Source organism: Giraffa tippelskirchi, chromosome 4, assembly GCF_054371585.1.
Source record: "Giraffa tippelskirchi isolate mGirTip1 chromosome 4, T2T-mGirTip1v1.2.pri, whole genome shotgun sequence".
NCBI lineage: Eukaryota > Metazoa > Chordata > Mammalia > Artiodactyla > Giraffidae > Giraffa > Giraffa tippelskirchi.
The window spans coordinates 196958310-196985054 of record NC_137278.1 but is presented as its reverse complement, the minus strand read 5'-3'; the positions used below and the strand labels follow the sequence as shown (position 1 = coordinate 196985054).

The window sequence follows — 26745 nt, the reverse complement described above, 5'->3', positions numbered from 1 at the left end:
AACAATAGAAAGGTCTTACCAGACTCATTCCCACAATAAATGTCTTAAGATAACAAGATTAGTCAGAAGGTTCTTGTTAAGGGGAAACATGTCCTCAAGCAAGATACATTGTTATATTGACTAAGACAAAGCAATGTAGAAAAAAAAGTTTGTCCTTTTTTCCTTGAGAGCCCCAGACCCCTTTCTCCTTCTCGAGGGCTCTAGACCCCTTTCTCCTCAAAGGCCCCAGACTCCTTATCAACCCACCTAAAGATGAGCTCTCTCACATACACACACGCATGCACACACGCAGCCCTTCCCCACCGGTGGTCTGGGCACCAGGACTAATCCCCTCTCGGTGCCCCTAGGAAGTCACCAAGGCCCACGAGCTGCAGGTGAGGCTGCACACCTTCAGCATGTTTGGGATGCCCCGCCTGCCCCCCGAGGACCGGCAGCACTGGGAGATCGGGGAGGGCAGTGACAACAGCGTGGCCATCGAGAAGTCCTGGAAGGAGCTGGTGCCTGGGCACAAGGTGGGCCTGTTCCCTTGGGGTCCGAGACACACACACACACCCTTCACCTCTGGCCTGGAGGAGGGAAAGGCCATGGGAAGTGGGGTCCGCGGGGACAGCACTTAGAGGCATGTCACTGAAGCTTCAGATCCGGGCCCCACCACGTATTACTGAGACCCCACCAGGTACCAATGAGACCCCACCAGGTACTAATGAGACCCTGCCAGGTACTAATGAGACCCTGCCAGGTATTAGTGAGGCCCGGCAAGGTACTAGTGAGACCTTGGACAAGACAACAAGCCTCTCCGTGCCTTGGTCGCCTCATGACATGAGGATGACAAATACCTCCTCCACACTGGAGGACCGCGAGAAGGTTAAAGGCTGTTTAGGACACAGATCCGGTAGCATTTAGCAGATGGCGGCAGCTGGTCTTGTCATCGTTCACCAGCCCCATCCCCACCCAGGAGATGAGCCGGGAGCTCTGCCACCAGCAGGAGGCCCTGTGGGAGCTACTGACCACGGAGCTCATCTACGTGCGGAAGCTCAAGATCATGACGGATGTGAGCACCACCCCCCACCGCACCCAGCGGCCCCGGCCCTGGCCCTTGAATCATCCCTCATCATCCAGACCAGGACAGGGCAGGGTTGTTGGAGATGGAGGGGCAGGATGCCTAGAGCCCCATGCCCAGGGTCTTGGGAGAGAGGCTGCGGTATTGAAGATGGGGGTGGGGATGCTGTGAAGGCTGGGGTCCGAGGGGAGGAGGCCAGGCGCTAAGACCCTCTCTCTCCCTGCATCCAGCTCCTAGCCGCGGGTTTGCTGAACTTGCAGCGCGTGGGTCTGCTGACGGAAGTAAGTGGGCACTCAGTGTGGGGCGGGGGGACGGGTCGGTGTGGGTGGACTGAGCCTGGGGTCTGGGCGGGGGCAAGGTCACAGAGAACTGAAATGCCACTGCCCCATCTACTAGGACCCCCACCCCCCGCCCTCCCCACTCCGCTTCTTGCTCTAGGCCCCAGCCTCCACCACCCAGGCTCAGCTGGCCTTGCCTGTCCGTGGCCAGTGCAGCCCGCGGGTCACCTGCCCAGGCACGTGGCTGAGTGCCACTCCCTCCTCCAGGTGTCAGCTGAGACTCTGTTTGGAAACGTCCCCAGCCTGATTCGAGCCCACCAGAGCTTCTGGGAAGAGGTGCTAGGGCCCACCCTGGAGGAGACGCGAGCCTCAGGCCAGCCTCTGGACCCGGTCAGCCTGCAGGACGGCTTCCTGACGGTGAGGAGGAGAGAAGGGCCGCTTCTGGATGGGGTGGAACTGGGAGGGCCCAGAGGGGTCCTGTCTGCATGGCAAGCCCTTGCCCCCGGAATCCTGCTGTGATTCAAGCGAGTCTAAACACATGGCCCTTACCCCTAAATAGCACTTCACCTCCTGCCTTCATTTCACCAGTATGACTTCTGTCCCCAGGGCTCTTTGGGCTTCTGGACATCCCAGAGGGCAGCTATCTCAGGGAAGGGCTACACACATCAGCCATGAAATCTTATGTCTGGAACAGAGACCCAGGGACAAGCATCAGGGAGCAAGACTGGGGCCTTAGTGACTTGTCCCTTGGGAGCCTGGGGGGAGGGGATGTGAAAGACCACAGGGCCCTGGCAAGCAAGAGGCCAGGGATCCAACCTCCACCCAGTTCCCCAGCCAGGGAAGCATGGCCTTTCCCAGTTGGGTTGGGGTAGAGAGGTGGGGGCACAGTCTCCTGGGGGCCTTCTGTGGCCCCCTTCTCCCAGGCAGGGCTCTGGGCAAGCCTCAGGTCACCACTCCACAGCTGGGCTGAAATGGGATCTGCAGTGCCCTGACAATGGGCCCACTGAATTATTGATGGCAGGTGAAGTCCAGAACAGTGCAGCACAGCGGGGGCTGAGGATGGAGCTCAGAGGGGGGCAGCTGGTCAACCCCTCAGGACCTCAACCCCTTCTTGGAGTCCAAGGAGAGGGGCTGGAAGTCGAGGGGGTTCTGGATTGGCAGGCACTGGACGAAGGGTCTAGGCCAGGCTGCTCCGCATGCTGTGTGCGGCTGGAGCCTGTATCTCATCCCGCCTTCCCCTGCCCGCTCCCCGCCTACACACCTCTCCCTCCAGTGCAGCCAGCGCTTCCAGCCCTATGTCCTATACTGCCTGCGAGTGAGGCAGACCATGGCCTACGCCCGGGAGCAGCAGGACCACAACCCTCTCTTCCACATCTTCGTGCAGGTGGGAGAGGAGTTGCTGGGGAAGGGGGACGCGGCGGACCTTGGTCCAAGGCAGGTGGGTAGCCTGCAGCCCCTGACCCCTGACCCCTGACCCCCTTCCCTGGCAGTGGTGTGAGAAGCACAAGCGCTCGGGGAGGCAGATGCTGGGAGACCTGCTCATCAAGCCCCACCAGCGCATCACCAAGTACCCGCTGCTGCTCCAGGCTGTGCTCAAGAGGACCCCCAAGCCCCAGGCCCGGGAGGCCCTGACCGCCATGGTAGGACCTGCAGGGCTGACCCCTGCGGGAGGGGGGCTGTCGGGGGCTGGTGTGTGGGGGCACAGCTCCGGGAACCCTTGAGGTCTCCTTCCTCATGCGTATGTGCCCGTGTGGCGCTGATGTCGTCCGTGGTGGGTGGGATGAACCAGCGAGGAGCCGAGCAGTCTTCCTCTGCACCCTCCCCCTCCCGCTCCCCCAGATCGCAGCGGTGGAGTCGTTCCTGCGACACATCAACAAGCAAGTGCGCCAGGGCGAAGAGCAGGAGAGCTTGGTGGCTGCAGCCCGGCGCATCGGGCCCTACGAGGTGCTGGAGCCGTCCAGCGAGGAGGTGGAGAAGGTGAGAGAGACAGAGGGAAGGGGGCTTCGGGAAAGTAAGGCCCCCAGGCCTGGAGGGGGAGGGGCAGAGGTGCCAAGGGCTCTGCCTGTGGCCATCGTTCCTGGGGGGGTGGGTCCCAGGCGGGCTTAGGGGGGTGAACCGGAGGCACTCCTCCAAGGGGCGGGGTCCCCAGTACCCGCTTTGCTCTCTGCACCCTCAGAACCTGCGACCGTTCTCCACCCTGGACCTGATGGCCCCTATGCTAGGGGTCGCTCCAGAGCACACCAGGCAGCTGCTGCTCGAGGGGCCCGTGCGTGTGAAGGAGGGACGAGAAGGGAAGGTGAGGAGCAGAGAGGATGGGAGGGAAGGGAAGAGGAAGAAGGGAGAGACCCTGGGAGCCAGGCTAGGTCAGAGGCTGGAAATGGGAGGAGGGGGCTGTGTGTGTGTCTATGTCTGTCTCTGTGTGTGTGTATCTCTGCTAGTGTCCATGTGTCTGTGTGTATGTCCATGTCTGTGTGTCTGTGTGTCCGTGTGTTTGTGTGTCCATGTGTCTGTGTGTGTCCATGTGTCTCTCTGTGTGTCTGCGTATATCTTTGTGTGTGTCTGTGTGTGTCTATATCTGTATTCTGTGTGTGTGTGTCTGTATGTGTGTCCGTGTGTCTCTCTGTGTGTATCTTTGTGTGTGTCTGTGTGTGTGTTTATGTCTGCGTGTGTCCATATGTCTCTGTGTGTGTGTGTGTGTCTGTGTGTCTTTGTATTTGCCTGTGTCTGTGTGTCCATATGTCTGTGTGTGTGTCTGTATGTCTGTGTATTTGCCTGTGTCTGTGTGTCTCTGTGTGTGTCTATGTCTGTGTGTGTCTCTGTGTCTGTGTGTGTCTTTGTGTGTGTGTCTCTTTGTCTGTGTGTGTCTGTGTGTCCATATGTCTCTGTGTGTGTGTCTCTGTGTCTGTGTGTGTGTCTATGTCTGTGTGCGTCCATATGTCTCTCTCTGTGTCTCTGTGTGTGTCTATGTCTGTGTGTGTGTGTCTCTTTGTCTGTGTGTGTCTGTGTGTCTGTCTGTGTGTGTGTCCATGTGTCTCTGTGTGTGTTTCTTTGTCTGTGTGTGTGTGTCCGTGTGTCTCTGTGTGTGTCTATGTCTGTATTCTATGTGTGTGTGTCTATGTCTGTGTGTCCGTGTGTCTCTCTGTATCTTTGTGTGTGTCTGTGGGTGTGTCTATGTCTGTGTGTGTGTCTGTGTGTCTCTGTGTGTGCTTCTATGTCCTTGTGTGTGTGTCCATATGTTTCTCTGTGTGTGTCATGTCTGTGTGTGTGTCTATGTCTGTGTGTGTGTCCCTGTGTTTCTACTGTGTCTGTGTGTGTTGGGAAGAGGACATGGTTCTGGCCTTGCTCTGCTGGTTGCTGTGACCCAAGTCAGCCACTGTCTTTCCTGAAAAGAGACATGCCCACACTAAGGGGCTCCCAGCTCTCAGTTCTCACTGCTCTGTGTTGCCCGCACACCCATGCCTGAGGCCTGACCCCTGTCCATCCAGCCCTTGCTCCAGTTGACCCTGTCTCTCTTGACCCTTGCACGCTCTTAGCTGGAAGTGTACCTGTTCCTGTTCTCTGATGTGCTCCTGGTGACCAAGCCCCTTCGCAAGGCAGACAAAGCCAAGGTTATCCGCCCGCCCCTCATGCTGGAGAAGCTTGTGTGCCGGCCACTCCGTGATCCCAGTAAGTCTCTCCTCTGTCTCCCTTCCGATCGGCTTCGGAAGCAGAGGTGGGGTTGGGGATCAGATAAGGTCCAGCCCTGGAAGCAGACCTTTTCCTGCCCCCAGGCAGCTTCCTGCTGATCCACCTCACTGAATTCCAGTGTGTCTCCAGCGCCCTCACCGTGCACTGTCCCAGCACTACCGACCGGGCCCGGTGGCTGGAGAAGACCCAGCAGGCCCAGGTATGTGATGCTGGGCACGGAGCTGGGGAGGGCCCTGGAGCTCGGACACAAGAGGGGAGGATCAAGGAGAGGAGAGAGAAGCTAGGGGAGAAGCACTCAGCTTCAGACCAGACCTTCTGCCCCTCTGGTGTGCTCTCAGAGGAAGACACAGCCTTGACCATCCTTAAGAGCACAGAAGAAGGAATTCCTGGGTGGTCCAGGGGATAGGACCCTGCGCTTTCACTGCCAAGAGCATGGGTTCAGTCCCTGGTCTGGGAACTAAAATCCTACAAGCCATGGGGCATAGCCGGAAAAAAAAAAGCATAAAAGAAAAAAGAACCCAGAAGAAAGCTTTTGGCCAGCGTGGGTGCCCATCTCTGGGCCAGCCAAGACACACTTCCCTGAAGGTTTCGAGGCTGTGAAACAATTAACTGCTGAACTTGGGCTTCCACTCAGCAGACAGGGCACCTGCTGCGTACGAAAGGCAAGGAGCTGGGGAATCAGAAAAGTATAAAATGCCATTTCTGCCCTCACGGAATACACGCTACAGCCTATCTAGACAAATGAGTATACACGTAACAGAAACGTGCGGAAGGAGCAGAGCGTGGTTCACTCTGTCTGGGGGTTGGTTGGGACAGGGACTGTGCAGAGGGTAGGGATGATGAGAAGGCTTCAAAAGGAGCTACCATCTGAGCCCAGTTGGTGGATATCTAGGGGCACGTCGGGGGAACGAGGTGGGTGGGAAAGACATTCCAGATGGAGAGCAGAGTGTGTGAAGGTCGGAAATCGGAAGCAGTCGTGTGTTAAGACCATCACCAGCCTAGTGGGTGGCATTACCAGGGCATCCAGCACAAGGGCAGCAGTGCCCTGCCGGATCACGTGGTCTCCAGATGCCACGCTCAGGGCACTTGAACTTTGTCCTGTAAATGACACAGAGCCCGTGAAAATGTTAACCCGGCGAGTTAACCCTGGGCAGATGTTAACCCTGGGCAGAGTCCTGCAACAAAAACTAGAAGAGTTCAAAAGCAGGGGCCCCCAAATGGAGCTGTAGTTTGTTTTTTTTTTTTTAATAAATTTATTTATTTTAGTTGGGGACTAATTACTTTACAATATTGTAGTAGTTTTTGCCATACATTGACATGAATCAGCCATGGGTTTACATGTGTTCCCCATCCTGGACCCCCCTCTCACCTCCCTCCCCATCCCATCCCTCTGGGTCATCCCATTGCCCCAGCCCTGAGCATTTGTCTCATGCATCGAACATGGAATGGTGTTCTGTTTCACATATGATAATATACATGTTTCAATGCTATTGTCCCAGAACATCCCACCCTCACCTTCTCCCTCAGAGTCCATATGACTGTTCTATGCATCTGTGTCTCTTATTGTGTCTTGCATATAGGGTTATCGTTACCATCTTTCAAATTCCATATATATGCATTAGTATACTGTATTGATGTTTTTCTTTCTGGCTTACTTCACTCTGTATAATGGGCTCCAGTTTCATCCATCTCAATAGAACCGATTCAAATGTATTTTTTTAATGGCTGAGTAATATTCCATTGTGTATATGTACCACAGCTTCCTTATCCATTCATCTGCTGATGGACATCTAGGTTGCTTCCATGTCCTGGCTATTGTAAACAGTGCTGCGATGAACATTGGGGTACACGCGTCTCTTTCAGTTCTGTTTCCTCGGTGTGTATGCCCAGCAGTGGGATTGCTGGGTCATATGGCAGTTCTATTCCCAGTTTTTTAAGGAATCTCCACACTGTTCTCCATAGTGGCTGTACTAGTTGGCATTCCCACCAACAGTGTAAGAGGGTTCCCTTTTCTCCACACCCTCTCCAGCATTTATTGCTTGTAGACTTTTGGATAGCAGCTATTCTGACTGGTGTGAAATGGTACCTCATTGTGGTTTTGATTTGCATTTCTCTAATAATGAGTGATGTTGAGCATCTTTTCATGTGTTTGTTAGCCATCTGTATGTCTTCTTTGTAGAAATGTCTGTTTAGTTCTTTGGCCCATTTTTTGATTGGGTCGTTTATTTTTCTGGAATTCAGCAGCAGGAGTTGCTTGTATATTTTTGAGATTAATTGTTTGTCTGTTGCTTCGTTTGCTATTATTTTCTCCCATTCTGAAGGCTGTCTTTTCACCTTGCTTATAGTTTCCTTTGTTGTGCAAAAGCTTTTAATTTTAATTAGGTCCCATTTGTTTATTTTTGCTTTTATTTCCAATATTCTGGCAGGTGGGTCATGGAGGATCCTGCTGTGATTTATGTCGGAGAGTGTTTTGCCTATGTTTTCCTCTAGGAGTTTTATAGTTTCTGGTCTTACGTTTAGATCTTTAATCCATTTTGAGTTTATTTTTGTGTATGGTGTTAGGAAGTGTTCTAGTTTCATTCTTTTACAAGTGGTTGACCAGTTTTCCCAGCACCACTTGTTAAAGAAATTGTCTTTTCTCCCCAAATGGAGCTGTAGTTTTTAAAATATTTATTTATTTAGTTGCTTGGTTGGTTGGTTGATTGTACCAGTTCTTAGTTGTGGCATGGGAAAGCTTTAGTTAGTTGCAGCATGTGAGTTCTAGTTCCCTGACCAGGGATTGAACCCGGATGCCCCCTTCATTGGGAGCGTGGAGTCTTAGCCACTGGACCACCAAGGAAGTTCCCCAAACACAGCTGTGTTGGTTACCACTTGGTGCCTTAAAATGACAGAAATGTATTCCATCACAGTTCTGGAGGCTGGAAGTTGAAAATCAAGGTGTCCTCTCCAGGGCTCTAGGGGGCATCCTTCAATGTCTCCTCCAGCTCATAGGGGCTCCAGGTGTTCCTTAACCCATGGCAGCATCACTTCACTCTCTGCCTCTGTCTTCATGTGGTCCTTCTCTCTGTGTGTCTCTGTGTCCCAGTTTCCCTCTCTTGTCTCTTAGACACTGCTCATTAGCCCCAAATCCAGGATGACCTCATCTTGAGATTCTGCACTTAGAATCTCTGCACATCTGCAGAGACCCTTCTTCCAAACAAGGTCGCCCATATTCACAGGTTCTGGGAGTCAGGACCTAGACCTGTCTGTCTAGGCCCACTATTCAACCCACTATGGGAGCAGAATGACCGAAGAAGAGGGAAGCAGACTTCCCTGGTGGTCCGGTGGTTGAGGATTCACCTTGCAATGCTAGGGTTGCGGGTTCAATCCCTGATCTGGGAATTAAGATGCCGCAGAGTAACTGAGCCTGAGTGCCATAGTGCAAGATATCGAATGACACAATAAATGCAAGATATTGAATGACACAGTTGCATGCTGCAACTAAGACCTGACCCAGCAAAATAAATAAATAAACTTTTTTTTTTTAAGAGGGAAGATTTGAGTTGGACTTTAAGGATGGGAAGACCCCAAGCAGAAGAAAGACTCAAGGGAGAAATTGGGATGGATTTATTTGGGGGGGACAGTAAGCATGTCTTCTGAGTCTGGAGGGAAGGGTTTTGTGTGGAGCCAGTGATGACAGGCCGAGTTCTACAGGGATCCCAGGGCCTGCAGAAGAGTGTGGACTGGACAAGTCTGAATTTAGTTAGCAGGTTGACACAAGAGCTGCCATAGATTCTTGAGCAAGGGAAGGCCATGGTGAAATCTGTGTGTCTGGTCTTGAATTGTCAGGTGGCCATGTGACAGGTGGGCTGGGAGAGGGAGAGACTGGTGGCAGGAGATTTACCGCACTAGTTTGGGTATGAAACACTGAGGTTGAGGGCCATGGCCTTAGGGACATGGTGCGAAAAAGAAGAAAGGAGCTGAAGAAGAAAGAAGAGACAGGTGAGCCTTAGGGAGACTAAGAGAAGCCTATACTGAATGCATGGTGTAGACCCCAGCTCTGCCTCTTACTGACTGGGTGACTTTGGGGGAGTTATGAGGCTGATCTTCCATTTCTTCACCTGCAAAATGGATTTAAATAATAACAGTCCTTGTCTCATAGGGAAGATTCAAAGAAACCATTCAGATTAAGCAGGCAATGTGGTGCCAGCTCGTGGTAACTCGGATCCACAAGGACAAAGGATGACTTGCTTGCAAAGTTCCTGTGTGAAAAGCTGCCTTGGCAAAGACAACTGAAATCATCAGAAAGGGAAACCTGTTTGTTTAGTTGCTGCTTCCTGGGTGGGGTGGGGCTGGGGTAGTGAGGTTTAGTTTTAAACAGAAGCCTTTGGAAATGAAGTCATAGGAGACAGCCAAGTGGAGATCTCTTAGCAATGCAAGTGTGCTCAGTCGTGTCCGACTCTTTTTGCGACCCCATGGACTGCAGCCTGCCAGGCTCCTCTGTCCATGGGATTTTCCAGGCAAGAATACTGGGATGGGTTGCCATCTCCTTCTCTAGGGGATCTTCCCCACCCAGAGACGGAACCCCCATCTCTTGCATCTTCTGCATTGGCAGGTGGATTCTTTACCACTGAGCCGCCTGCGAAGCCCAGAGATCTCTTAAGGGCTTGTGGGGGGTTTGTGGGAATATGGAAACAGACTGGAGTTCAGGTGAGACATAAGGATGAACTATGAAAGTTACTAAGAGAGCAGATCCTAAAAAGTCCTTTTCTCAAGGAAAAAAATGTTTGTAACAACATACGGTGATGGCTATTAACTAGACTCTTTGGGGATCATTTCATAATGTTGGGTTGGGGCTAGGGTGGGGCTTCCCAGGTGAATCGGTGGTAGGGAATCCACCTGCCAGTGCAGGAGATGCAAGAGATGTAGGTTGGATCCCTGGGTCCCAAACATCAAGCAGGCTGCCCCAGCCCTGCCCTGACCCCGAGACCAGCTCCTCCCACCTCGTTTCCCTCACCACACTCAGGTCACAGGACCTGGCCTGGCATCGTGGTCTCCTGCCCCCAGGAACCATCACCTTGGCTCTGGCCAACATACCAAGTCTTATGGGACCACTGAGAATCCTCTCAGGAGACAGTGACTGGGAAGCCAAGGCGGGAAAATTGGAAATACGAGCTGGAGGTCATATTCCTGTCCCTGTTCATCTATTTCTCCAACATGTCTCTCTTACAGACCCAGCTCCCCCTTACCTCGCTGTGTTTCTAGAGAGGCTTTGAAAGGGAAGTCCCTCAGTCGTGTCCGACTCTTTGCGACCCCGTGGACTGTAGCCTACCAGGCTCCTCCGTCCATGGGATTCTCCAGGCAAGAATACTGGAGTGGTTTGCCATTTCCTTCTCCAGGGGATCCTCCCTGACCCAGGGATCGAACCCGGGTCTCCCGCTTTGGAGGCAGACGCTTTAACCTCTGAGCCTTACGAAGGTCCAGATGCCTAAGAGTGGCGGGTTCATGTACTTCAAGGCTGGATGGGGTGGGGCCGGAGCGTATTCAAAGTCCTTAATGGGCATCAACCAATCAGAGTAGAGCTTGGGGGTGTGGTCTTAGCGGCCCCCTGATGTACCAGATGTTATCGTTCAGCTGTTGGACCTTGGGGAAGGAAGGCGTGAGGCTCCGGTTTGCTCACCAGCATGGAAGGCCTTCGATACTTCCACAGTCATACGGCCATTTTAGTCTGGGCTGGTACCAGCGCTGCCTGCAGCAGCCGCCGCCACAGACTTTTTGCCAAACCTCCACCTTAAGCCTCTCCAAGGGTTTCTGCTGCCGCCTTTCCCCGCCGCCAAGAGAAAAGTTGTCCTTGGATCGTTTTTGACCCTTTAAGGCTGCCCTTGAAAAATAGTGCAGTTATTGAACTAGGACTCACAAAGGCTTCTCTCTACCTGTGTGGCCTGGTTCAAGTCCACTCATCTTTCTAAGTCTTGTTTTCTCATCTGTAAAATGGGCTAACATCCATGCTTCCACCCTGCCAGGTGGTGATGTGTATCCAGTATCCATATGCATGTAGAAGGGCTTTATGAACAACTTTTCAGACATCACTCTTTTATTCTGATGGTGCCCATAGGAAAATGCTAAGGAGGACAAAATGTGGTATATCCTCTTTCCATTCCTCTTGGAACGATGGTGCTCTCATCTCTGAAGGACAGCAGAGTCCTCAGCCCAGGACAAAGCATACCCCTGCCCATCCTGGTGGTAGGAGGAAGAGTAACCTGAGGATCCAGCATCATTCAGAGCAATTATGCCACTATCACCACCAATCAAGAAGGGCTTCTTGAAGGAAAAAACAAACCAGAGAGAGGGCTTGCCAAGGGGGCATGAGAGGCAGGAAGAATGGTACAGCTTGGGAAAGGGCACTTCTGTTCCCCCACCTACCCCCAGGACCAGCTCAAGAGCTCAAATCTTGGCTCTATCCCACTTTCCCAAGGCATGACCTTGGTAGTTACTGAACCTCAGAGTCTGTTTCTCAGGAGTAAAGTTGTTGTAGTTTAGTCCTAAGTCATGTCCAACTCTTTTGAAACCCCATGGACTGTAGCCTGCCAGGCTTCTCTGTCTATGGGATTCTCCAGGCAAGAATACTGAGATGGGCTGCCATTTCCTTCTCCAAGGGATCTTACCAGCCCAGGGATCGAACCCGAGTCTCCTGCATTGGCAGGTGGATTCTTTACCACTGAGCCACCAGGGAAGTCCCGGGAGTAATGTAGGAGCAAAAAAATCTGCTTCATAGGGTGGTGGAGAAGATGAAGTGAGATAATATTTGTAAAGCATTTAGCATGGTACCTGGCATACAACAGGTGCTCAATAAAGGAGAGCTCTTAATGAAAGTTTCCGCACTTCAGGTCACACTGCAAAAGCTGAAGGCAGAGGAGTATATCCAACAGAAGAGGGAGCTCTTGGCCCTCTATCGGGACCGAGACGGGGAGTCCTCGAGCACCAGGCCCTCCACACCTTCCCAGGAGGGCTCTCGGAATAGCACGGAGGTCAGGTAAGAACCACAGGGAGCATAAGTTCTCCCAGGGTAGGGGGGCTGCAGGCTGGGAGGAAAGGAAGGGGAACCTATGAGGCTAGGAATGACAACTTTGGCGGGAGGGAGGGTGGGACCTGACTGAGGAACCCAGGCTATAGTTTGGCACCAGCCCTGTAAAGGACCGCCTTTGGGTTAGCCAGCCTTGGGTGGGCACAGGGTAAAGGAAACGGGCAGGAGAGGCGCAAACTCCCCGAGAGGAATAGGCTCCCCAGGCCAGGGGTTTTGCAGAATGTCAGGGCTGTAGGAACCTGGCTAGTTCAAATGTGGACGGATAATGTGAGAGCTTCACCCAAAATAACACAGTTGCTGAGCATCATGGTTTATTACAGGGGAAAAAAAAAGATTCCATCCATTAGGGGGAAAACTCAGCAGAGCTCAGGAAAGAGCAAATACTTGATAACAAGTTTCTGGACCCGAATGTAGGGGCTAAAATGCCTTAAAGGAGCTTGTGGTCTAGCCAGTGAGATGAGAAAAACAATCAATGAAATGCAAAAAGTGAGACCAAAATAAGTTTGAAGGAGGGGCCATTTCTGGATGGAGGGATTGAGGGAGATTCCCTGAACTTGAACTTGGCCCCTCAGCATCTGACTCTGACCATTTGCTATTAACTGTAGGACTTGCGAGTCCTTGACCGTCACCCCCGACCTGGTGGTGACAGAAGACACAGATGAAGATGCCCCCTCGGTACCAGATGACACCTCGGACTCTGGCTACGGCACTCTCATCCCAGGCTCCCCCAAAGAGTCTCACTCCTCACTGAGCCGTCTACGCTTGAGGGCCCTTAGGCGGGACCCTCGCCTCACCTTCTCCACCCTGGAACTCCGAGATGTCCCTCTGCGTCCCCAGCCTTCTGACCCCCAGGCTCCCCAACGCCGAAGCGCCCCTGTACTGCCAGAGGAAGGTGTCCGGAAAGCAGGCAGTCTTCCCAGGGTAGACCCACCGACCTGGTCTGAGGAAGAAGACCGGACCTCAGTGGGCGAGAATGTGGTGGCGGAAACCTTGCAGAGGGCCCGACTTCGGGGGCAGCTGTCCCCCTCCCCGACCCACGCTGACTCTGCTGGGGAAAGCCCCTGGGAGTCCTCAGGGGACGAAGAAGAAGAGGGGCATCTCTTCCAGGGACCTGACTACACTCCCTCACCTCACCCCCTCCAGCCTGAGGACATGCTCCGAGAGATCCGCGAGGAACTAGCCAGTCAAAGGATAGAGGGCGTCCCCGAGCCTGGGAACAGCAAGCCTCGGAAGCTGACTCGGGCCCAACTGCAGAGGATGCGAGGGTCTCATGTCGTACACCTGGACACACCCCTCTCCACGTCGTAAGTGCAGAAAGGAAGCTGGCTTGGGAGGGAGTGGAGGGAAAGGTCAGTGTGGAGCTAGCGGGGATGCAAGAGGTGGTGGTAGGGGGGTGGGTGAGATGGGTCAACATAGGAGGGCTTCTCAGGTGGCTCAGTGATCAAGAATCCACCTGCCAATGCAGGAGACACAGGTTTAATCCCTGGGTTGGGAAGATCCCCTGGAGAAGGAAATGGCAACCCACTCCAGTATTCTTGCCTGGAAAATCCAATGGATAGAGGAGCCTGGTGGGCTACAGTCCATGAAGTCACAAAGAGTCGGACATGACTAAGACATGACTTAGCCGCTGTGCAAAGGCAAAAAATAAAGGAGGGCAGGAATGGGGGTGGTGGTATCATGGCGGGGGGGCCCTTTAGCCTCTCTTCACCCACGTCTACCTGACACCTGCTTCTTTCCCTTTCAGAGAGGTGTGAGGAACACGAAAGACCCTTAGCATTTCTCCAGGAGGCAATCTCTTCTGATGAGTGCTGGTCACCACCTCCACCCTGGGACTCTACCTCAAGGACATTTCCCCAGGCATCCTGGCCCTCCTGCTCAGAGGACTTTGGGGATCAAGAACTGTACATTTATGTATCATAGACACTCCGAAGCCCCACATAAAGTTGTACATGAAAACCACGGTCCAAGCAGCACTAGATGAGGGTGGAGCAAAGAGAACCTGGGGTGGGGGGTCGTGGCGGTTGTAACAGACTGAGCACAGGTGACTCCATCTGTGCCCTGCCAGAATCAGGGCTCTGGCCTCCTCCTCCCCCGCCTCCCACAACAGCATCATCACTCAGAAAAACCACTCCCTCCAGGGCAGAGCTTTAATTGGAGGATTTTAGTGTATTTACAGAAGTCCACAGCTCCCTTGGGAGGCCCCATTGTTCTGTGCTCCCCCCAACCTGCCTGGGGACAGTTCAGCTGGTCCAGGCAGGGGGACAAAGTTTCTATTAGTGTACAGAGTGGATGAATGGATGTGCAGAGTGGATACAAAGATGGCTTATCTACTGCGAAACCGGCTCAGGGACCAACGTAGGGCCCCCAAGTCGCCTTGCTGGGTTCTCCAAGTCCAAAAAACAGGCAATGAGGCAGGGCGCCCCTCATCTTCGCAACCACTGCCGTGGGCTCCAGGCACACTCGGCCTCTCTCCCGAGTACACACACTCCACATCACACAGAGACACAGACACACGCACTGCACGCAGACACACACTACACACAGACACAGACACACAGCTGACCCGCCAGCAGTGCTCAGGCAGCCGAGAAAAGCTATGTACACTGAGGGAGTAGCACCAGGTCAGTGGCTGCCAGATCGTGCCTGCTCCTCCAAGACTCTTCCTCTCCAGAAAAAAACACAAGAGGTCCAGAGGGCATCTCGCAGGTCCTTCCGGGCTGCCTGGCGCAGGAAGGAAGCAGCCGTCCGCAGGGCGGGGGGACCCGCAGTCAGAGGGGCGGGGCCTCACCGGAGAAGGCGGGGCTCGGGCGCGAGGCGGGCGGGGCCACCCAGCATATCCTCGATGTTTTCCAGGCAGCCCAGCAGGTCCATGTCCCTGAGCACGCGGCCCAGCAGCTCCAGCGTGGCCTCGCGCCGCGGCGTGCGGCGCCGCCAGGCCGCCAGCATGCTGTACTGCGCTTCGCGCAGGTGGCGCCCGTTCTCCAGCTCCAGCCGCTCGATCTCGTGCTCGCTCAGCCCCAGCCGCCTCACAAACTCCTTCCAGCGGGACGGGGGCACACCATCCACCACCGCGTACAGGGTCGCGGGGTTGGCTGCGGGAAGGCGGCGCTTTGAGCCTGGAGCGGCGGCGGCCCTCCGGCCGGGCCCCCACTGCGCTCGCAACCCAGGGCGCCCCCCGCAACCCGCCTCCCCGGCCAGGTTTCCCAGAGAGGATGAATGAGGAACTCACCATCCGCGAGCTGATCGGGGGCGCTGGGGGCGCTGCTTTGCCACTTCTGAACTGGGGTGCAGAGGTGGGTGGAAGCCGGAGGCCCCGGGAAGATGGGGCCAGCCTTTAGATGGGGCGGGGCCATCTCGCTGGAGGGAGATGCGAAGCTGGACTGGTCACAGGGGGTGTAAGGGGGAATGGAGACAGGACTGGAACTTGGGGTGGGGTTGAAGCAGATGGTGGTGCTGGGGTTGAAGCCTGGAGCCGGGGCCAGGAGTTCTGGCTCCCCCTGAGGAAGGGAGGGCACAGCATTAGTGCGAGAGGAAAAACAGCTCCACAGCCCCAGTTCTTCTGGATTATGGATGGGAGCCCGGCTAGAGGGAATCAGGGGAGACCTAGGGCAAGGGGTTGATTCCGGGTGCTTTGAGTGTTACAAGGTAATAGTGGACAGTCAGGGAAGACTGGGGGTCCTTCCCCGGTGTCATCTTACCTCTTTTACCAGAGTCGACTGCCCGCAAACTGAGAAAAAAAGAAACAGAGCATCACAAATTTCACTTCCTCTCAGCCCTGGCACCCATCGCAGGACTGGTGGTGGGCCCTTGTGGTGACACGCTTCAGGGTCTATGTGACCCCAGGGACAAGAGAACCACTGATGCAGTACGAGGTCTCACCAGCCATCCTGGACCAGCTCGGGCCAGTGGGGTCCTCGGCAGGGAACTAAGAGGACACCCTTAATCTCCCTCCGTGCCTCTGCACCCCACCCTCCCTTATCCCCTTGCCCTCCCCAAGTCCCCACTCACTGATGGAATAGAGCTTTGGCTTCCACCGCTGGTAGCGACATGCTAAAACAACAGAGGCAAAGGATGCCAGGCAAAGCCCAAAGACAATCACCAGGGGTAATAGTACTGTAGTGCCTGGAGACAGAGCAGAACATGGTCAGAGGCGAGGGCAGGACCAGGAATGGGCCCCTGGGCTTGGTTGGGCACTAGGAAAGTTCTCCTCACCTGGGTCCTGAGGGTCTTTGCCAGTTGAAGGTCGGGTTGGGCATAACTTCTCGCACTCCTTGTTCTTACACCTAAAAGAAGAGATAGTGCTGGTGAGTAGGAACCCCTAATTAAGAGGAATATAGGGGGGAAAAATAGAAAGACCCATACAGATTGTTGGAAATTCTGCCCTTTACAAATATTTAGCTATCTTGCAATAGAATGGAAATTAATCCCATCTTGGCAACTGATGCAGAGGAAGGAAAAAAAAAAATTAGCTGATCCCACAATCATTTCATTTTAAAGAGCTGGATTTGATCTTGAAGAGGCTGTGTAGAGAAAGAGTTAAAAGCAGTCAGTGTGTGTGTGCTCAGTCATATCTAACTCTTTGCGCTCTCGTGGACTGTAGCCCGCCAGGCTCTCTGTCCATGGGATTTCCCAGGCAAGAATACTAGAGTGGGTTGCCATTTCCTTCTCCAGGGGATCTTCCTGACCCAGGATTGAATGAGTGTCTCCTGTGATTCCTGCACTGGCAGGCGAATTCTTTACCACCGAGCCACCAGTCAGAGTCAGAGTCACCAGACTGGCTGTGTGACTACAGGCACTTCACTTCACCTGTAAGCCTCAGTTTTCTCATCAGTAAAATAGGGATCCTACTTGGACTAAGGATTAAGTAAAATAATTACGCCTGACATATAGTAAATGCTTGATACATGCTGACTGTCATTGAACTGTTTTTTTGTTTGTTTGTTTTTAAATATTTGGCTGCACTGGGTCTTAGTTGCGGCATGTGGGATCTAGTTCCATGACCAGGGAACCCAGACTCCCTGCATTGGGAGAGAAGAATCTTAGCCACTGGACCACCAGGGAAGTCCTTTGAATTATTTTATCACTGTCTTACTGATGAGAATCCAGTGGCAGAGAGATTAAATAACTTTTTCTCTAGATGACACTGCTGATGACAGCACCTGACTTTGAGAGGGGGTCTAGCACGCATGTGAACCATTAAAAAACACATCTTGCTGGGGGAAGCCAGAGAACACTAGAAGAAGCACGTCTTCCCATGTTGGGAGCTGGCACCAGGCAGCACAGAAGGATGAGAACTACATCAGGGGTTCTGGAAGTAACCTGAGGAGGTGAGTTCTCCGCAGGAATCTGCAAACAAGGAGAGCTGATTTTGCCCACCTCACAAGCTCACACAGAGAACCATATGGAAAGGGTGTAAAAGTGATTTTAAGAAAAAGAGACTAGTGGGAAAAAGAAACTAATTTCTCATCAGACACTTTGTAGTTATGTTTTGTCATTCTTACAACTTTGCCAACCTGATGTCATTATCTTTACTTTAAAGGTAAAGAAGAACTAAGGCTCAGAGATGTTAAGTCACTGGCTCAAGCTCACACAGCCAATACATGGCTAGCCTGAGGTTTAACCCCAGGGCAATTCAACTTTAGAGCCCTCAGAGTTTCCTCTTTGGAAGCAAGTGTGCAAAGCAAGGAGTGAGGAGGTGTGGTCAAAAGGACTGGGAGGGAAAGACTATGCTGCATCAAACCTAAGATCAACAATCAAAGGCATCATTATTTACATCCTACACGCAGCTGCCACCTGTGCCATCAACTGTTGTAAGATGCAGTCTGATTTCAGAGATGTAAGCGTGTATTCCTAGAGTCAATAGCAGAGTCTGTGGCCCAAGAATCTGAATGTCTTCAGAAAAAGATCTGAATGTCTAAAAGGAACTGCGAGCCCTTGGGGGTATGAGCCTTTATTCCTCAAAGACTTCGTAAGATTTGTGAACAAGTTGGGGGCAGGGAAGACTGGCTGGTGTCTTGGCATGAAGTTCTCCCATACCAAACAGCCAGTAGCGGGCTTCCCTTGTGGTCCAGTGGTTAAGAATCTGCTTGCCATTGCAGGGGACATGGATTCTATCCCTGGGTTGGGAAGATCCCACATGCCTCAAGGCAGCTATGCCCATGCGCCACAATGACTGAGCCCCAGCTCTCAGAGCTGCAACTCTCTAGCCCGTGTGCCACAACTATGGAAGCTCAAGTGCCCTAGAGCCTGTGCTCTGCGATAAGGGCAGGCCAACACAATGAGAAGCCTGTGCACCAAAACTAGAGGGTAGCCCCTGCTCTCCTCAATGAGAGAAAGCCCTCTCGCAGCCAATAAATAGATAACATTTTCCAAAAAAAAAAAAGCATCCCATAGGAGCAAAAGCACCCCCTAGAACCTCTCCATCTTCCCACCCCAATCCAGTGCCCAGCAGATGGCGGAAGGACTCACTCATGACAGGAGATGCACTTGGCGCCTTTTAGAAAGAAGCCAATATGGCAATGGCAGATGGTGTCCTGTCTCTCCTGGCCTGTGGGGAGACAAACAGCACAGCTGAAAGAGGACGCCCCTCACCCTGAGGGCAAGAGGGAGGGCCGGGAGGGGCAGGGGTACAGCAAGGCGGAGACCCTCCTCTAGTGATGGAGATGGGGCAAGGAGCGGGGTTGGGAGAGCCATGCTTACAGGGGATATTCACTGTGCCATTGGGACAGAGGCTGCAGTTCAGACATCTGAAGCCAGTTTCACCCCAGTATTCCCGGTACTGGTTCTTCCTGCAGCCACACACGGTGTCCCGGTCCACTGCACAAGGGAAAATCTCCACCTGGAACATTTCTGGTGAGGGGAGGAGATGGGGTATGAGCCCCCATGGTCCTCATCTGGTGTGTCTCTCTGTGTAATGCACACTCACAGCCATACACTCCGTCACTTGTGCACGAGCATCCGTGCCCACGCCCAGCAGCACATACCCGTCCCCTCCCCTAAAGACGGACTGCACACCCCTCCGAACACCCACCTGACCCAGTCTGTTCAGAGCCCCACGCCCTCCTAAGACTCACCCTCCCGGCACCTGGAGCAGCTCAGGCATCGTCTAAGGTGGTTCTCCAAGGCAGTGTAGGTGCCAGGGGCACACACCCTGCAGTCCGTGTCTCGACCTGGGCCCGGACAGTCATTGTACAGATAGGTACCTATGATTCGGGGGTTGGAATTAGGCTGCAGCCAGGAGCTCAAGGGGAGGAGCCCCAGGCCTGGGAGGATAGCCTGGGCACCTCCCCAAAGTCCCTAGGAGAGGAAAGGAGGGAGAAAGCCCCAGACCAGGAGAGGCAACCAAGCCAGGTTCTAGAACATCTGGAAAATGTAAAGGAAGAAGTAGGGCCTTCTGACTGAGGAGTTCCACGGGGATCTCTTTCTCCTACCTTTGTGGCACTTGGTGCAGCAGATGGTGCTATTTTGAGGGTGGTTATATTTTCCTTGGGGGCAGGAACTCTCTCTCTTCTCCAGGTCCCCGGGGTGAGGGACCAGCCCATGAACCCTTGCAGGGTACACATCTGCCAACAGAGCTGGAAGCACCTGGGGAGGAGTCAATGGAGAAGGACCTTCAGGAGAGGGAGAATGGGGATCATAGAGGTAGCAGGTCTACAGCCTTCCCAACCTTCTCAAGTCTTCTCCCCGGGACACCCCGACCCACACTCCGCCTGGGCTGTCGGCATTGTGCCATCGCCATTGTTCTCTCGTTTTCCCATCCTTTTCCCTCCAACTCAAGGCTGGAAGATCCCAGGTGCGGCTTGTACTTTATCCTTGTTTGCCCAAACCAGCTCTGAGGGCTGGACCAGGGCAGGTATTCAGTTGGGGGGTTGAGAACAGGCCTTTCTTTCCTTCCAATGAGCAGCCCTAAAGGTTGAGGTGGCGTTTCTCTGTCTGGGTGCTGTGCTCACAGTGTATTCACTTTGTGAACAGTCACAGAGGTGAACCTTTAGGGTCGTGCCCTTTCCTGTATTACACTGTCGTATCCGACTCTTTGCGACCCCATGGACTGTAGCCCACCAGGCTCCTCTGTCCATGGGATTCTCCAGGCAAGAGTACTGGAGTGGGTTGCCATTTCCTCCTGCAGGGGATCTTCCCAACCCAGGGATCAAACCCAAGTCTTCTATGTCTCCTGCAGTGGCAGGCGGATTCTTTAGCACTGAGCCACCAGGGAAGCCTTGTTACATTTTGAGAGCTACAGGCAAATCAGAGCCCAGAGACCCCAGCCGGGACAGGAGGGCTTGGCAGCCCAGAGCAGGTAAGCTGTAGGCTGGTCACCCCCCAGTCTCCCTCTGGGTGTCGCTGCAGCAGTCAGAAGCCCCAGCCCCAGCCCCAGCGCCAGCCAGAGGAAGCCACACTCAGAAACCCAGCTGCAACCCTCTAGGGCGCCTTCCCTACCCAGGGGCAGCACCCTTCCCTAGCCACCCCAGCCCCGTGTCTGGGGCTTCCAGGGCAACAGGAAGAGTTTATGGGAAGGGCTTCCCAATCCTGTATGTGCAGTTCCCTTCCCGAAGAAGGGCTCATAGTACCTAAGGTCATGGGACCTTGGAACTACATCCAGGAGGCTGGAAGTGTCAGGGAAAAGAATGGGGGCGGGTGGTGGTGGGGGTCCAGTTCTGGGCCAGAGTTTGGGGGGAGGGTGCAGCTTTCCAGGGGCTGTGGGTTGGTGAGGAATCAGCTTCCCAAGAAGGAGGGACAGAGGCTTTCTCAAGCCACATGCCTCCTGCTGCAATCCCCAGCACTTTGGGGGTTAACGCAGATCCGGGAAAGGGAAATCTTTTCCCAGCAGCTCCGCCCAGTGACTCAGGCCAGAGGGAGGGAGGGAATCCAGGGGAGGGAGAGGGGACCCATCGCTTCCCCGGCTCCTCAAGGGTCATGAGTCAGCAGAAAGGCTGATGGGACCAGGACCCCGCACGCAATCTGGACCCCATCTGATTCCCTCCTCCTGGGGGCCAGGGTCTATGCCCACGCAGAGCCCCCCTTCCTCCCCTCCTCCTCCAAACAGCCAGGCCATGGGTCTCAGTCCCTCTTGGCCCACTTTTTCGGGAAATGGCTCCTTATCCATTCCATCCCAAAGGGAAGTCTCCGGTGACCTCGTGACCTCGGGCTTCCCCCTCTCAGGTCACTACCTGCCCCTCCCCCTCCCAGAGGGCCACTCAGCTCCTTCCCACCCTTCAGCATCCTTCCTTTAGACTCAGCCTCACCCAGACCCCTCCTCCTCCCAGCCCTGCCAGTCCCCCGACGACGAGGGCCCCCTGATCCGCCCTAGCTCCAGAAGGGAGCCAACCGAGGCTGCCCTCCCAGCCGAGTTCACCGCCTTCCCACAGCTCAGCTGGTTCTGGCCAGCTGGGTTGGGCTTGAGGACCTCCCTGGGGTCCTTGAATAATCCTTAGGAAACAAGGCCAGTTCTGAGGCTCCTCAGCCCCTCCCACAAGCCCACAAGCTGCACAGAAAAAACTCCAGAGCCCTGAACACCCAGTTTCATGAGGGAGGGAGCAAGCAAGCAGGGATGGAAGACAACCAGCACCATATCCCCAGGGGGGCCGCCCAGTCCCCACATGCACCCCCAGCCAGCCCACTTGGATTCTAGGAGCCAGAGCCTCAGGTCCCCCCACTAGTGGGCACCATCCCTTAGCACCAAGCGCATCTTTAGCCACTGCATCTTGCAGTGTGCTGTGCTAAGCTGCTTCAGTCCTGTCTGACTCTTTGAGTAGCTGGCCAGGCTCCTCTGTCCATGGGATTCTCCAGACAAGAATACTGGAGTGGGTTGTCATGCCCTCTTCCAGGGGATCGTCTGGACCCAGGGATCGAACCCACATTTCTTATGTCTCCTGCATTAGCAGGCTTACAGTAAAACAGTAGAAACAGAAGGTGAGCTTTGAGCGCCCAGACCCCAGTCAACCTGAGTGTCTGTGGCCTGGAGCAGGGCAAGGGCAGGAAGTTGGGGTGCCTGTGGAGAGACAGTTGAGGAGGTGGCCCAGCACCCCTCCAACTCCCCCACAACTTCCGCTTGGGGAGGCTTTTAAGTGTGACTTCCTGCGCTGGGGCTGCAGCGTGGGGGTGGAAGAGCTGACAGCAGAGGCAGACCCGGTGGTCTAGCTCTGACCAGCGGCCTCACTGTCCCGTTCCCCATTCATTTGTTCATTAAAGTGCGTTTTGTTCATTTGATGTCAAAATCTCTGGGGAGCTTAAGACAGCTTCCCCTCCAAGGTTCTGCTGAGGCCCGGCCTCCCTCCCCTGAAGCCCCCCATCAGTGAGGCTTCCCCCACTCCAGCTCACCCCATGCAAACCCCACCCCATGAACTTTAAAAACATGGATTTATTATATCTATTTGGGGCTCTTATCATAACATAACAGCTTTGGGTGACTAGATAATAATCTCCCCAAGTAGACCATAAACTATGCGATGAGAGATCTGAAAGCGTTTTGGTCAGAGATACTGTCTAATTCCCCACACACAGAACTGTAGGGGCAAAATAAATGTGGTTTGATTGATTTCATGACTATCTCTCTTCTACTCCAGTAAAAGCCAGTGATAACCCAAGTGGGAAGATGGGAGTCAGTGCTGGGCTGTAGGAATATATTTATCTCCAGGGAAAAACTCCTCCCTCCTTCCCACACACTCGCACACCCACTGGCACAATCTCACAGGAGATGCTGGCAAGCCTTCCTCTCCTCGTGAGCATCCCTGGTGAGTGAAGGCAGCGCTTACAGATAAGAGTCTGAACATTCCTGCCTGAACACAAGGCACATAAGAGTCTGAGAACCTCTGCTTGAGCCTGTCAGATACGCACTTCACTTGGCGAATTCCCAGACCCTCTACGTGCCCCCAAACAAAACCCAGCAACCTCGTTATCTAGACAGATATCACAATATCAACTTGTCTTGGCCACCCTTCTCTCCTCAGGGCCCCCATCCCTCCCATGCCACCATCTGGGTCTGTAATCCATCTTGCCAGACTTGCCAGACCTCTCAGTCCTCTGCAAGTCCAGGGGTTGCCTCACTCCCAGCTCTTTGCCACTGTCTTCTCGCCTATTTTCTGCTCTAGTCCAGCCTCCACCCTTGCTTATCTGCATTCAAGCTTCAACTTGCACCCACAGGTGTAGGAATCTTCCTCACCGGAACATCATTTCCATAGGTCACTCCTTCCTTCCCTGAATAAGAACTTGAAGAGGTGCCTACTGCTATTCTGGACACATTCCTGGACACAGCGGACCTGAGAGAATCATTCATGAAGAAATGAATGAATGAATGGAATTCCTCTACCAGGGATCACAGTTAAGATTCTCTCTCCATCTCTTCCCCTACTTCCTTCAATTTTCTCTTTCTCACTTTTTCTTTTTTTTTTTAATATTTATTTTTATTTATTTGGCTACGCAGGGTCTTAGTTGTGGCATGTGGGATCTAGTTCCCCAACCAGGGATCAAATCCAGGGCCCCAGCATTGAGAGCTCAGGAGTCTTAGCCACTGGACCACCAGGGGAGCCCCTCTCACTTTCTTTTTTTGTTCCACAACAGAGACTTACCCCTACAGCCAAGGCACTGAGCTTTTTGCCACCACCAACCTCCAACACACAACCCCATTGTTCTGTTCCTCCGTTCCGTGCGTGCTAAGTCACTTCAGTCGTGTCTGACTCTTTGCGACCCCATGAACTGTAGCCCGCCAGGCTCCTCTGTCCATGGGATTTTCCAGGCAAGGATACTGGAGCGGGTTGCCATTTCCTCCTCCTCCAGGACCCAGGGAACGAGCCTGTGTCTCTTGCGTCTCCTGCACTGGCAGGCAGGTTCTTGACCACTAGTGTCACCAGGGAAGCTCAAGCTCTCCCTCAGACAAGTATCCCTTTTTTCAGCCTCCTGCTTGTCTGTGACTTCAAATCTCAGCTCCAAAACCCAATTTCCAGGAGGCGTTCCCTCCCTCATTCCATCCTTTTTTCATTCAACAAACCGAGGAGGAGCACCTTAGAGGTGCAGGTCCCATAGGAATGCCAGGGAAGATGAGATGAAGACACAAAAGACTTCTTAGTTAGGTCAGAGATGGGCGACTGGGGAGGGAGTTGGGCACTGATCCACAGACAGGACAGCACTCACCCCCCTCTTGGTTCTGCCTCCCACCGGTGTTCCAGCGCACCACATCACGCTTTTGTGGGCATTTTCCCCAAGATCTCTAAAATCATTTTTTTTCTGTAAGCTGTCTTGGCTACAAGATTGTAAGCTCTTTGGGAGCAGCAAGATCTTGTGTGCTCTGTCACAGTGTCTCCTGCATTCTTCCCACCTCTACCACCCTCACCCCGTCACACACACAGTATTCCCTGCACTGCTCATTGACTGGCCCAGGGACAGCCTTACCCAGCCCTGCACACCTCCTGTGTCCCCTCCAGTTCCAGCCTGAGCTTGTTCCCTTAGCTGTTACACCCCAACCTGGGCTGCATCAGCCGCAACCCCAGGCACCTGACACCTTTCTTTATCTGTCCAGGCCCCCTGTACCTCTCTTTTCCAAATGCAGAAGCCACTGAGCAATAACCACCAATACTGGCTTCCCCGGTGGCTCAGACAGTAAAGAATCTGCATGCAATGCAGGAGACCTGGGTTCCATCCCTGGATCACAAAGATCTCCTGGAGAAGGCAATGGCTACCCACTCCAGTATTCTTGCCTGGAAAATTCCATGGACAGAGAAGCCTGGCGGGCTACAATCCATGGGGTCACAAAGAGCTGGACATGACTAACCAACACACACATACACACACACTGCTACTACTAACAATAGAAAAGCTCTCGTTAATACTGAGTGCTTTCCGTTTGCCATACCCTGTTCCTCCACTAGATCAGAGATCCCATGAAGGCAAAGACTATGTTCACTGCCAGCACCTAAAACAGTATCCAGCACCAAGCAGGCACAAAGGAATGAAATACCTGATATATATCCATCTATGTCATCTTCGAAATGACACTATGCAGCAGAAACTAAGACAAACTGTAAAGCAATTATACTCCAATAATAAAATTAAACTAAATACAAAACAAACCAAAAGAACGACATTATGAGGTGGGGACTATTCAGTCCATCTTAGAGATAAAGAAGCAAGACGTGGAAGGTTACGTAACCCATTCAAGTCCAGACAGCTAGTACTTGAGGGAGACAGGACTGGATCCGGTGGTTTGCCCCGGGAGACAAGAGGAGTCGGGGAGGCTGGACAGGGAAACGGGGGGAGCCTGTGAGGACAGCCTGGAGAGAAGGGAAAGGTGGGCTTGGGGGCGTGGAAGAATGGACAACGGAGATTAGGAGGGAGGAGGGGTGCTTCGTGAAGAACTAGTGTCTAGAAAGGTGGACTAGAGCAGAGAAGAGGGAGAAACTGGAGAGAAAGATTCAAAAAGGAGACTCGGAGAAGTCTGGACTTGTGGGGAGACGTGACCGAAAAGAAGGACCGATTAGGGCACACAGGAGGAGACCCTGGCAGAAGGAGGGTTGAGGGAGAAGAGGTTGGGGGAGTCAAGGTGGGGATTGGCGACTGGGTGAACCAGGAGAGAGTGGCCAACACAGTCCCCACTAGGAGCTCGGCAGAGGCGAGGGGCTGGGTCTCCACTCCTGGACCACTGCAGAGGGGTCAAGGATACACTGAAAGAAGGCTGAGGCGAGAGAAAGGGACATTTTCCAGTGACGAAAACAAGTGTCTACCAACTTCCCCAAACTGAGCTGTGGAAGAAGAAAGCAAGTGATCTGTTGTTTGGGCCGGGGGAGGGGGCCGGGGGACAGGCCCCGGGGCTCTGTGGCCTCGGAGGAGGGTCAGTCCGACAGACAGAGGCCACAGACCAAGGGTGAAGAGTGCCCCCCAGGGGGCCGGGAGGCCTGGGCCTGAGGAGGCCGCGGGATCTCCAGCCCCTATGTGGTTACCCACTCCCTTCCCAAACGCCCCCAACATAGCATCACAAGCCCACCGTCCCCAGGCCAGGGCCTCTCCCGGACTCAGTTTCCCCACTTCACGAGCGGCATCCAGCCCCGGCTCTCCATTCTCAGCCCGGCGCCCAGACAGCCTCGCCTCTCCGTGGCCCAACACAACGATGTGCTGGGCAGAACCATCCGGACTCTGAGAGGACCCACCTTCTTTCTCCCATTCCTTTCGATTTCCTAACAAACTGCCTCTCCTTACCCTGTGGGCACCTGCCGCCACATTCTCAGTCTGCCCAGGCCTGGGTCCGCTTTCCCTCCTGGCCTTTCAAGCTTGTCCCCGGCTCCGGGCCGCGGGTGAATGGGGCAGCGTGTGCCGGCAGGCCCGCGCAGGCCTGAGGCTGGGCCTGGCCCTCCACTCTCTCCAGCCCCAGACGCCCCTCGCCCGCCTGCCCACTCCGCCCTGGGCCCCCTCCCCGTCTCACCAGTGGCAGCAGCAGGCCAGGCACGGTGGGGAGGCCCATGTCCGGCCAGCTGTGGCCTCTCAATCACCCATCAGGGCTGGGGCAGTGGCGGCTGGCGACAGTGGCAGCGACACAGTCCTTGCGTATCCCCAGCGGAGCCCGGGCCTCGGGTCGGGGAGTGGAGGGTTGAGACTGGGGCGGGCACACAGCTCAATCTGGAGGACCTCAAACCCGGAAGGCCAGCCCTGCGGCCCTGAGCCGGGAGAACTCC

General features: G+C 54.0%; 2 protein-coding genes across 6 annotated transcripts in view; one reads left to right on the top strand and one right to left on the bottom strand.

Annotated features, from left to right (window-relative positions):
• Positions 1-14044, top strand: part of PLEKHG6 (pleckstrin homology and RhoGEF domain containing G6) — a 30417-nt gene extending 16373 nt beyond the window's left edge. For all 5 annotated transcript variants that reach the window (XM_081588249.1, XM_081588251.1, XM_081588252.1 and 2 more), the window contains 13 exons: positions 348-512; positions 956-1051; positions 1291-1341; positions 1606-1755; positions 2612-2722; positions 2829-2978; positions 3178-3315; positions 3515-3634; positions 4872-5004; positions 5109-5224; positions 11892-12037; positions 12694-13392; positions 13833-14044. In XM_081588249.1, coding sequence (XP_081444375.1) covers positions 348-512; positions 956-1051; positions 1291-1341; positions 1606-1755; positions 2612-2722; positions 2829-2978; positions 3178-3315; positions 3515-3634; positions 4872-5004; positions 5109-5224; positions 11892-12037; positions 12694-13392; positions 13833-13842 — 2085 coding nt within the window. In that variant the 3' untranslated portion in view covers positions 13843-14044. The remainder of the gene's footprint in view (positions 1-347; positions 513-955; positions 1052-1290; positions 1342-1605; positions 1756-2611; positions 2723-2828; positions 2979-3177; positions 3316-3514; positions 3635-4871; positions 5005-5108; positions 5225-11891; positions 12038-12693; positions 13393-13832) is intronic.
• A 177-nt stretch (positions 14045-14221) lies between these two features.
• Positions 14222-26745, bottom strand: TNFRSF1A (TNF receptor superfamily member 1A). Its single transcript, XM_081588254.1, has 10 exons — positions 26496-26745; positions 19519-19672; positions 19162-19290; positions 18788-18937; positions 18557-18635; positions 16301-16371; positions 16097-16210; positions 15787-15815; positions 15318-15585; positions 14222-15180 (listed from the first exon to the last, which is right to left on the bottom strand). Exons 1-10 carry the CDS (start codon positions 26532-26534, stop codon positions 14873-14875), a joined length of 1341 nt encoding a protein of 446 aa, XP_081444380.1. The 5' UTR covers positions 26535-26745; the 3' UTR covers positions 14222-14872.

What these genes read in the sequence shown, in the direction of transcription:
- TNFRSF1A (XM_081588254.1), bottom strand. Translation starts at nt 26,534, where the DNA reads ATGGGCCTCCCCACCGTGCCTGGCCTGCTGCTGCCACTG. An exon ending in CTGCACCAAGTGCCACAAAG is followed by an intron (nt 19,291 to 19,518) that starts GTAGGAGAAAGA and finishes CCCGAATCATAG; the next exon opens with GTACCTATCTGTACAATGAC. An exon ending in CAAAGACCCTCAGGACCCAG is followed by an intron (nt 16,211 to 16,300) that starts GTGAGGAGAACT and finishes CTCTGTCTCCAG; the next exon opens with GCACTACAGTACTATTACCC.